Source organism: Bombina bombina, chromosome 7 (genome assembly GCF_027579735.1).
Source record: "Bombina bombina isolate aBomBom1 chromosome 7, aBomBom1.pri, whole genome shotgun sequence".
Lineage (NCBI taxonomy): Eukaryota > Metazoa > Chordata > Amphibia > Anura > Bombinatoridae > Bombina > Bombina bombina.
Genome location: NC_069505.1, coordinates 184,047,500 through 184,060,295, shown reverse-complemented (window position 1 = coordinate 184,060,295; position 12,796 = coordinate 184,047,500). Strand labels below are relative to the sequence as shown.

At 36.8% G+C, this 12,796-nt stretch overlaps 1 protein-coding gene across 4 annotated transcripts in view; it reads left to right on the top strand.

Moving 5' to 3' along the window:
* MYRF (myelin regulatory factor) overlaps positions 1-12,796 on the top strand; it is a 377,295-nt gene that overhangs the window by 295,380 nt on the left and 69,119 nt on the right. For all 4 annotated transcript variants that reach the window (XM_053720470.1, XM_053720474.1, XM_053720472.1 and 1 more), the window contains one exon: positions 10,281-10,381. In XM_053720470.1, the coding sequence (XP_053576445.1) occupies positions 10,281-10,381 (101 nt within the window). The remainder of the gene's footprint in view (positions 1-10,280; positions 10,382-12,796) is intronic.

Sequence of the window (12,796 nt, the reverse complement as noted above, 5' to 3'; positions counted from 1 at the left end):
GGCTTTCATCATTCATCAAGGAGGAACGAGGAGTTCCTTAGCGATGACAGAGGTAGCCAAGATTATTCGGTGGGCGGAGGCCCATTTTTGCCATCTGTCAGCGATCCATAACCCAGGGGTGTATAACTGGGAGGCAGACTTTTTGAACAGACAGATTTTTCATCCGGAAATGTTCTTCATCCTGATTCTCAAATGGGGTTGGCCGGAGTTGGATCTCATGGCATCTCGTCAGAATGCCAAGCTCCCGAGATATGGGTCGAGGTCCAGGGATCCACAGGCAGAACTGATAGATGCTCTGGAGGTTCCTTGGTTTTTCAATCTTGCATACCTATTTCCTCCGTTTGGCTTCTTCCTCGAGTCATTGCTCGAATCAAACAGGAGAGGGCATCAGTGATCCTCATTGCTCCTGCGTGGCCTCGAAGGATTTGGTATGCAGATCTGGTGGAAATGTCATCACTGCCACCTTGGAAACTTCCGTTGAGGAAATACTGTCTCATTCAAGGGTCCTTCCTTTACCCAGATCTAGTTTCTCTGAAGCTGACTGCTTGGAGATTGAACGCTTAATTTTAGCAAAGCTGGGTTTTTCTGATTCGGTCATAGAGACCGTGATTCATGCGCGTAAGACTGTAACTAGAAAGGTTTACCATAAGATATGGCGTAAATATTTTTATTGGTGTGAATCCAAGAACTACTCAAGGAGTGGAGTTAGGATTCCCAGAATTTTTTCTTTTCTCCAAGGAGGATTGGAGAAGGGTTTTTATTGGCAGGTTCCCTAAAGGGTAAGATCTCTGCCTTATCTTTTTTTTTTTGCACAAATGTCTGGTGGGTGTTCCAGATGTTCAGTCCTTTTGTCAGGCTTTGGTTAGAATCAGGCCTGTGTTTAAACCAATTACTCCTCCATGGGGTCTGAATTTAGTTCTTAAAGTTCTTCACATGGTTCCGTTTGAACCTATGCATTCCTTAGATATTAAGTTGTTATCTTGGAAAGTTATATTTCTTGTTGCCATTTCTTCAGCTCAAGGAGTGTCTGAACTTTTGGCATTACAATCCAATTCCCTTTCCCTTATTTTCATTCGGATAAGGTTGTTTTACGTTCTAACCTAGGGTTCCTTCCTAGGGTTGTTTAAATCAGGAATATTAATCAGGAGATTGTTGTTCCTTCCTTGTGTCCTAATTCTTCTCAGAAGGAGAGACTTCCTCATAATTTGGATGTAGTCCGTTCTTTGAAGTTTTACTTACAAGCGATCAAAAAGACTTTCGTCAGTCTTCTTCTCTGTTTGTAGTTTTTTCTGGAAAACGTAGGGGTCAGAAAGCTACGGCTACCTCTTTCTTTTTAATTGAGGAGTATTATCCACTTTGCATAAGAGGCTGCTGGACAGCAGCCTCCTGAAAGAGTTACGGCTCATTCCACTAGGGCTGTTGCTTCCTATGAGCATTCCAAAATGAAGCTTCTGTGGAACAGATTTGCAAGGTTGCAACTTGGTCCTCTATTCTCATTTTTTCTGAATTTTACAATTTTGATACTTTTGCCTCGATTGAGGCTGTTTTTGGGAGAAAGGTTTTTCAAGCAGTGGTGCCTTCCGTTTAGGGTCCCTGTCTTGTCCCTCCCTTATCATCTGTGTACTCTAGCTTTGGTATTGTATCCCACAAGTAAGGATGAAATCTGTGGACTCATCGTGTCTTTAAAAAGGAAATTTATGCTTACCTGATAAATTTGTTTCTTTTTAGACACGATGAGTCCACGGCCCGCCCTGTTCTCTGAGACACGTTATTAATTTTTATATACTTCTGACACCTCTGCACCTTGGCTTTTCCTTTCCCTTCCTAAACTTCGGTCGAATGACTGGAGTGGGAGGGAAGGGAGGAGCTATATATAGCAGTTCTGCTGTGGTGCTCTTTGCCTCCTCCTGCTGACCAGGAGGTGAATATCCCACAAGTAAGGATGAAATCTGTGTACTCATCGTGTCTAAAAAAAAACCAAATTGATCAGGTAAGCATAAATTTCCTTTTTGTAGGGCATTGCCCTAAAGAAATCAGCTCTTTTTCTACAAAAACAAACAAACCCCCCTAATAGTATACAAACCCCCACCCCCCAAACATAAAAATAAAGTAAAACCTAATCTACCCATTGCCCTGAAAAGGGCATTTATATGTGCATTGCCCTTAAAAGGGTATTTAGCTCTTTTGCTGCCCATTAAAAATAAAAAATGGCTATACTAAAAAAAAACCCACCCCAAAGTGAAAAAAGAAACCATTACACAAAATAACAAACAAACGGCGAGATTCCGAGTTTTGCAGTAACAGGGGTGCGTTGCTAACAAGCCTTTTTTTTTTCACCGCTCCCTTAAGACAACGCTGGTATTACAGGTTTTTTTAAACCTGGCGTTAGCCGCAAAAAGGTGAGCGTAGAGCAAAATTTAGCTCCACATCTCACCTCAATACCAGCGCTGCTTACGGTAGCGGTAAGCTGGAAAAACGTGCTTGTGCACGATTTCCCCATAGGAAACAATGGGGCTGAGCCAGCTGAAAAAAAGTCTAACACCTGCAAAAAAGCAGCATTCAGCTCCTAACGCAGCCCCATTGATTCCTATGGGGAAATACATTTTATGTCTGCACCTAACACCCTAACATGAACCCCGAGTCTAAATACCCCTAATCTTACACTTATTAACCCCTAATCTGCCGTCCCCGACATCGCCGACACCTACATTATATTATTAACCCCTAATCTGCCGCTCCAGACACCGCCGCCACCTACATTATCCCTATGAAGCCCTAATCTGCTGCCCCCAACATCGCCGACACCTACATTATATTATTAACCCCTAATCTGCCGCTCCGGACACCGCCACCTACATTATACTTATGAACCCCTAATCTACTGCCCCCAACATCGCCGAACCCTACATTTTATATATTAACCCCTAATCTGCCCCCCCAACGTCGCCGCAACTATATTAAATGTATTAACCCCTAATCTGCCGCCGCCACCAACATCGCCGTCACTATAATAAAGTTATTAACCCCTAAACCTAAGTCTAACCCTAACACCCCCCCTAATTTAAATATAATTTTAAATATTCATAATAAAATTGCTACAATGAAATAAATTATTCCTATTTAAAACTAAATACTTACCTATAAAATAAACCCTAAGATAGCTACAATATAACTAATAGTTACATTGTATCTAGCTTATGGTTTATTTTTATTTTACAGCTAAGTTTGTATTTATTTTAACTAGGTACAATAGTTATTAAATAGTTATTAAATATTTAATAACTTCCTAGTTAAAATAAATACAAATATACCTGTAAAATAAATCCTAACCTAAGTTACAATTACACCTAACACTACACTATCATTAAATTAATTTACTAAATTACCTACAATTAACTACAATTAAATTAAATAAACTAAAGTACAAAAAAACAAAACACTAAATTACAGAAAATAAAAAAAGAATTACAATTTTTTTAAACTAATTACACCTAATCTAATCCCCTGATAAAATAAAAAAATAAAAAAAATAATAAATTTCCCTACCCTATACTAAATTACAAATAGCCCTTAAAGGGGCCTTTTGCGGGGCATTGCCCCAAAGTAATCAGCATTTTTACCTGTAAAAAAAAAATACAATACCCCCCCCAACATTAAAACCCACCACACACACACACCCAACCCTACTCTAAAACCCACCCAATCCCCCCTTAAAAAAACCTAACACTACCCCCTTGAAGATCACCCTACCTTGAGCCGTCTTCACCCAGCCGGGCACAAGTGGACCTCCAGAGGGGCAGAAGTCTTCATCCGATCCGGCCAGAAGTGGACCTCCAGACCGGCAGAAGTCTTCATCCAGGCGGCATCTTCTATCTTCTTCCATCCGGAGCGGGTCCATCTTGAAGACATCCGACGCGGAGCATTCTCTTCCATCCGACTGCGACTGAAGAATGAAGGTTCCTTTAAAGGGACACTGTACCCAAATTTTTTCTTTTGTAATTCAGAAAGAGCATGCAATTTTAAGCAACTTTCTAATTTACTCCTATTATCAAATTTTCTTCGTTCTCTTGCTATCATTATTTGAAAAAGAAGGCATCTAAGCTTTTTTTTTGGTTTCAGTACTCTGGACAGCACATTTTTATTGGTGGATGAATTTATCCACCAACCAGCAAGGACAACCCAGGTTGTTCACCAAAAATGGGCCGGCATCTAAACTTACATTCTTGCATTTCAAATAAAGATACCAAGAGAATGAAGAAAATTTGATAATAGGAGTAAATTAGAAAGTTGCTTAAAATTTCATGCTCAATTTGAATCACGAAATAAATTTTTTGGGTACAGTGTCCCTTTAAGTGACGTCATCCAAGATGGCGTCCCTTGAATTCCAATTGGCTGATAGGATTCTATCAGCCAATCGGAATTAAGGTAGGAACAATCCTATTGGCTGATGCAATCAGCCAATAGGATTGATCTCGCATTCTATTGGCTGTTCCAATCAGCCAATAGAATGCGAGCTCAATCCTATTGGCTGATTGGATCAGCCAATAGTATTGAACTTCAATCCTATTGGCTGATTGCTGCAGCCAATAGTATTTTTCCTACCTTAATTCCGATTGGCTGATAGGATTCTATCAGCCAATCGGAATTGAAGGGACGCCATCTTGGATGACGTCACTTAAAGGAACCTTCATTCTTCAGTCGCCGTCGGATGGAAGAGGATGCTCCTCGTCGGATATCTTCAAGATGGACCCGCTCCGCTCCGGATGGAAGATGCCGCCTGGATGAAGACTTCTGCCGGTCTGGAGGTCCTCTTCTGCCTGGATCTGATGAAGACTTCTGCCCCTCTGGACGTCCACTTGTGCCCGGCTAGGTGAAGACGGCTCAAGGTAGGGAGATCTTCAAGGGGGTAGTGTTAGTTTTTTTTAAGGGGGGATTGGGTGGGTTTTAGAGTAGGGTTGGGTGTGTGGGTGGTGGGTTTTAATGTTGGGGGGGTATTGTATTTTTTTTTACAGGTAAAAGAGCTGATTACTTTGGGGCAATGCCCCGCAAAAGGCCCTTTTAAGGGCTATTTGTAATTTTGTATAGGGTAGGGAATTTTATTATTTTGGGGGGCTTTTTTATTTTATTAGGGGGATTAGATTAGGTGTAATTAGTTTAAAAAAATTGTAATTCTTTTTTTATTTTCTGTAATTTAGTGTTTTGTTTTTTCTTGTACTAATTTAATTGTAGTTAATTGTAGGTACTTGTAGGTAATTTATTTAATTAATTTAATGATAGTGTAGTGTTAGGTGTAATTGTAATTTAGGTTAGGATTTATTTTACAGGTCAATTTGTATTTAACTAGGAAGTTATTAAATAGTTAATAACTATTTAGTAACTATTCTACCTAATTAAAATAAATACAAACTTAGCTGTAAAATAAAAAAAAATCCTAAGCTAGCTACAATGTAACTATTAGTTATATTGTAGCTAGCTTAGGGTTTATTTTATCGGTAAGTATTTAGTTTTAAATAGGATTAATTTATTTAATTGTAGTCAAATATAATTTAAATACATCTAAATAAATTAAGTTGGGGGGGTAAGACTTAGGGTTAGACTTAGGTTAATAAATTTAATATAGTAGCAGCGACGTTGTGGGCGTCAGATTAGGGGTTAATAAATGTAGGTAGGTGTCGGCGATGTTAGGGACGGCAGATTAGGGGTTAATAAAATGTAACTAGTGTTTGCGAGGCGGGAGTGCGGTGGTTTAGGGGTTAATACATTTATTAAAGTGGCGGCGATGTCTGGTCGGCAGATTAGGGGTTAAACATTTTAGTTAAGTGTTTCCAATGTGTGTGGGGGGGGGGCTCGGTTTAGGGGTTAATAGGTAGTTTATGGGTGTTACTTTTTATCACTTTAGTTAAGAGCTTTATGTTCTGGCGTTAGACCATAAAACTCTTAACTACTGACTTTTAAATGCGGTAGGAGTCTTGACAGGAGAGGGTCTACCGCTCACTTTTTCAGGTGATCGTAATACCGGCGTTAGGCAAATCCCATTAAAAAGATGGGATACGCAATTGACGTAAGGGGATTTGCGTTATGCTAAAATCACAGAAAAAAAGCGAGCGGTAGACCCTTTCCTGCCTGACTCGTAATACCAGCGGGCGTTAAAAAGCAGCGTTGGGACCCCTCAATGCTGCTTTTTAAGGCTAACGCAAGACTCGTAATCTAGCCGAAATTATCCAAAATAATAACAAATATTCCTATTCTAATACCCATTTTAAAAAAAAAACACCCCAAAATAAAAGAAACCTAATCTATAATTAACTACCAATAGCCCTTAAAATGGCATTTTGTAGGGCATTGCCCTAAAGAAATCAGCTCTTTTTCTAAACAAAAATACAAAGACCCACTAACATTACAAACCCCCACCCACCCAAACCCACAAAATAATCTACCCATTGCCCTGAAAAGGGCATTCAGCTCTTCTAAGAAATGCCCAAACCCTAATCTAAAAAAAAAAAACACCCCAAAAAACCTTAAAAAAACCCTCTTTAGGTACTCACAGTTGCTGAAGTCCTGCTTGAACGATCTTCATCCTGCGGGTCCATCTTCATCCATCGCGGGACTGGCATCTTCTTCATCCCTTCAAAGGCGGAGTGGTCGATGCACAGAGGTCCAATGCGGAGGTCCAGGCGGAAGTCCATCGATTCAATATGGAGGTCCTCTTCATGCGATCGTCCGCTGCATACTGAGGATTGAAATGCAAGGTACACTTTTTATACCGGGGGTACCATTGCATTCCTATTGAAAAAATAGGAATTAGGGCTGCTAAAATCCTATTGGCTGTTCAAATCAGCCAATAGGATTGAAGCAGCTCTATATCTATACGAATCAGCCAATAGAATGAGAGCTGCTTAAATCCTATTGGCTGATTTGAACAATCAATAGGATTTTAGCAGCCCTAATTCCTATTGGCTTATTTAAATTTTCAGGCAATAGGAATGCAATGGTACCCCCAGTATGAAAGGGTTACCTTGCATTTCAATCCTCAGTGTGCAGCGGACGATCGCATGAAGAGGACCTTTACGTCGGATTGATGGACTTCTGCCTGGACCTCCACCTTGGACCTCCGCCTCGATGAAGAAGATGCTGGTCCTGCGATGGATGAAGATGGAGCCGCCAGGATGAAGATCGTTTAAGCGGGACCTCAGCAACTGTGAGTACCTAAAGAGGGATTAGTGTTAGGTTTTTTTAAGTTTTTTTGGGGTGTTTTTTTTTTTTTTATTAGGGTTTGGGCATTTCTTAAAAAAGATTGATGCCTTTTTAAGGGCAAGAAAAAGAGCTGAATGCCCTTTTAAGGACAATGCCCATACAAATGCCCTTTTCAGGGCAATGGGTAGATTAGGTTTTACTTTATTTTTATTTTGTGGGTTTGGGGAGTGGGGGTTTGTATACTATTAGGGGGGTTTGTTTGTTTTTGTAGAAAAAGAGCCGATTTCTTTATGGCAATGCCCTACAAAAGGCCCTTTTAAGTTTATTATAGATTAGAGTTTTTTATTTTGGGGTGTTTTTTTTTTTTTTTTTAAATCGTATTAGAATAGGAATAATTTTTATTGTTTTGGATAATTTCGTTTGTTATTTTTTGTAATAATAGTTTTTTTTGTAATTTTAGTGTTTTTTATTTTTTGTAATGTTAGGTTTTAGTGTAAGGCAGCTTAGGTTTTTAACTAGGAAGTTAGTAAATAGTTAATGACTATTTACTAACTAGTCTACCTAGTTAAAATAAATACAAACTTACCTGTGAAATAAAAATAAAACCTAAGCTAGCTTCAATATACTGTAACTATTAGTTATATTGTAGCTAGCTTAGGTTTTATTTCACAGGTATGTATTTAGTTTTAAATAGGAATTATTTAGTTAATAATTGTAACTTGAATTTAGCTCTATTTTAATTATGTTAAAGTAAGGGGGTGTTAGGGTTAGGTTTAGGGGTTAATAGTTAAATTTAGGTTGTTGCGATGTGGGGGGCTGGCAGTTTAGGAGTTAATACCTTTATTTAGTGGTGGCAATGGGAGGGGCGGAATAGGGGTTAATATTTTTATTATTGTGTGGGCGATGTTGGGGTGCAGCGGAATAGGGGTTAATAACTTTTGTATAGTGTCAGCGATATCGGGAGTGGCAGATTAGGGGTTAATAGATTTATTTCGGTGGCGGCGATGTCGGGAGCAGCAGACTAGGGGTTAATAAGTTTATGTAGGTGTCGGCGATGTCGGGGGCAGCAGATTAGGGGTTAATAAGTTTATGTAGGTGTCAGCGATGTCGGGGGCGGCAGATTAGGGGTTAATAAATTTATGTAGGTGTAGGCGATGTTGGGGGCAGCAGATTAGGGGTATTTAGACGTGGGTTTTATGTTAGGGTGTTAGGTCTAAACATTACTTTTTTCCCCCATAGGCATCAATTGGGTTGCGTTACAAAAAACGAATCAGATGCTTGCCTGAATACATTATCCCTTTAAGGGAGTTCTATGGGTACAGAGCATTTATTTCCCCACAATGTTACTTTATTGCAACCTGACTTGGATATCTGAAAGCAAAAATATTTGAAAAGTTCTCAAAGTCTGCCTTTGTGGCTCAAGCTTTTATGTATACAGATTTAAAACTCTCTCACCTAAATTCAGAGATGCTACTTAAAGAACAACTAAAGTAGAGTAGCATTCTCAATATATGCAGAATAAATAGACAATGTAAGAGCACTTAGTTTGAATTTCATATCAGTATTTGATTTTTTTTTTTTTACAAATTTCAGTTAGTTTTATGTTCCTTCCCATTGCATCATGTAACAGTCATCAGCCAATCACAAAATCCATATACATTATTATGTGAATCTTGCACATGCTCAGTATGAGCTTCTGCCTCAGAAAGTGTGCATACAAAAAGATTGTGCATATTTAGATAATGAATGTGTATAGGAAAGTTGTTTAAAACTGTTCTCTATTGAATCAAGAAAGTTTAATTTTGACTTTAGTGGTCCTTTAATTGGTACTGACGGCCAATCAGCCTTCTTTATCTGCACATGCCCCCCTATACCCCTATGCCCCTGTTCAATATCTACTCATCCAGGGTGAGTGATCGAGTGGAAATGTTAAAGGGATAGGAAAGTGAAAATTAAACTTGTATGATTCAGATAGAGCATGTAATTTTAAGACACTTTTAAATTCACTTACATTTTCAAATGTGCTTTTTTTCTTGGTATCCATTGTTGATAAAGAATATGCACATATCCTACACTAGTGGGAGCTAGCTGCTGATTGGTGCCTGCACACATGTGTCTCTTGTGATTGTCTAACTAGTTGTGTTCAGCTAGCTGCCAGTAGTGCAATGCTGTTCATCCAGCAAAGGATAACAAGAGAATGAAGCATACTTGATAGAAGTAAATTGGAAAGTTGTTTAAAATTGCATGTTCTATCCCAATCATGAAAGGATTTTGGGGTTTTCTGTCCCTTTAAGACCTGGAAACCTGATTGCTACATGTAAAAACCATGGAATACCATTTATATCTGCACAAAAAACTATACAAATGTGTGTATCTTTGTGTGCAAACCACATTACATTTTCTCAGTTTTTATTTATTGAGGCTAATTTTTAAAGAAAATTATATTTATGTATCAAACATGTAAATAACTGTATTTTATTACAAGTAAAGAATTAGTGCTATAAAACGCAAACATGTTTTGTTTTCTGTGTGGATTCTAGGCAAGTTGTCTTTCAGCGAAAGTGTAATTACATTTTTTTTTAATTCAAAAGATAACGTAATGCTGTCTGCTCTCCCTGAAAACTCAGCCCATTGAATTGTGCTGTGGTTACATTTAGCAAAAACAGTTATTTCATAGGAAAAAAACCTGAAAGGAGCAAGTTCCCTTGCATTTTAAACTCTGAAGCTGGTATAACAAGTTATTTTAAAGAAATTAAGGGGTAACCACATTTACAGTACAGTGTGAAAAACTGCAAATCTGTATTTATTTATTTATTTATGTAACAATCTGTAGTTTTCGTGAAGATATACATTTGGTTTTGAATAGGGCTGTTTGGAAGTGCGCTTATGTGCTGGGGTGTACACTCACTCATTGGTGCTGGGATGTACACTCACTCATTGGTGCTGGGATGTACACTCACTCATTGGTGCTAGGATGTACACTCACTCATTGGTTCTGGGATCTAATCTTTCACTGCACTGTATATCTTTTTATATATTTTGTTACCTCCCAGTCCTCGCTGATATCCCCCCCTTGTATGCTGTAGGATCCCGGTGCATCCTGCAAAGAAGAGGAAACACTCAGACTCTCCAACCAACACCTTGAGGGAGCAGATACACAATGGAGGCATGGTGAAACAGGAGCCGGGTACTGGTACACACACATAGACACATATATAAATACACACACATAGGCACACATATAAATACACATACATATAAATACACACACACATAGACACACATATAAATACATACATATACACACATATATGCACAAATATAAATACATACACATACACATATAAATACACACACATTTAAATACATACACACATATAAATACACACACATTTAAATACATACACACATATAAATACGCACACATATAAATACACAGACACACATATAAATACATAAACACATATAAATACATACACACATATAAATACAGACACATATAAATACACACACATAGGCACACATATAAATACATACACACACACACACATATATATATATATATATATATATATATAAATACACATGCATATATCCACAGACACACACACACATGCATATATATATATATATATATATATATATATATATATATATATATATATATATATATATATATAAAAATCGTTTGTGGGAAACGGCACTCGCCAAATGAGCAGCAACCAGGTGCTCGGCAGGGCAAATACACACAGTATGAAAGAACAGTTGAATAAATCGGATTTTTTGAAAAAATTTCCTGTGTGCCGGCTGTTCTTGGATCACATTCAACAACGGAGGCCGTCCGTTGGACCCAGTTCTTTCATACTGTGTGTATTTGCCCTGCCGAGCACCTGGTTGCTGCTCATTTGGCGAGTGCCGTTTCCCACAAACGATTTGGACACAGTTCTTTCATACTATATATATATATATATATATATATATATATATATATATATATATATATATAAATACACACACATATGCACACAAATGTACATACATATATAAATACACACATACACACACACACATATATATATATATATATATATATATACACATATACACACTATATATATATATATATATATATACATATACACACACTAACATATATATATATATATATATATATATATATATATATATATATACATACACACATAATGTACATACATATATAAATGTACACACATATAAACATGCACACATATAAATACACATACATAAATATAAATACACACACACACATATATACATACAGACACATGTACATACATATATAACTACATACATACATACATATATGTACACACACATATAAATGCACATACATGTATAAATACACATACACACATATACATACATACATATATAAATACACATACACACATATACATACATAAACATATAAATACACACATAAATATATACACACACACACCCATACAAATACACATATACATGCACACACACATACAAATACACACATGCAGGCACAAAAATACACACGCCTTTATAAATACGTACATACAGGCAGGCATACATATACATACAGAGACACTTATAAATAAATAAATACATACATGCACACACACACATATATATATATATATATATATATATATACAGACATATACATACATAGACGCATAAATACATACATGCACACAGATACACACACATTTACACATGCACACTTATACACACATATGCATATATATATATATACACAGACACATATAAATACATACATAGCACACACATACACACAGATTTACACATGCATTTACACTTATACACACATATATTCACATGCATGCATGCATACATACATATACACGCACTAGACACCCACAGCACACACACATGCATTTACAATTATACACACATTTATACACACAAATGCATATATATATATATATATATATATATATATATATATATATATATATATATATATAGGTTGATTGGAGTAGCCGTGTTAGTCCAGAGATTTAGATATCAAAATAACAAGAGTATTGCATTGAGCAATGATACTTTTTTTATTGGACTAACTATACATTTATAAGTTGACAAGCTTTCGGAAGAGTTCCTTCCTTTATCAAGTCTGGAGCAGTATTGCTCCAGACTTGATCAAGGAAGGAACTCTTCCGAAAGCTTGTCAACTTATAAATTTATAGTTAGTCCAATAAAAAAAGTATCATTGCTCAATGCAATACTCTTGTTATTTTGATATATATATATGTGTGTGTGTGTGTATATGTATATATATATATAAATACATATATACACATACAGAGACACCTATAAATACTTACATAACACACACATGCGCACACACACACATTTACACATGCATACACATGCACATTCACACTTATTTTATACACATATATATATATACTCATACATGCATACATACATACATACATATAGACACACACACATAAGGGAATATTACATTTAAAACATTTTTACATAAATATTTAAAAGCAGAAATACATTGTAAAATGTTTTGTGAATTGTTTTAAGTGAACTTTAAGAGGAAATGCATGTCTGT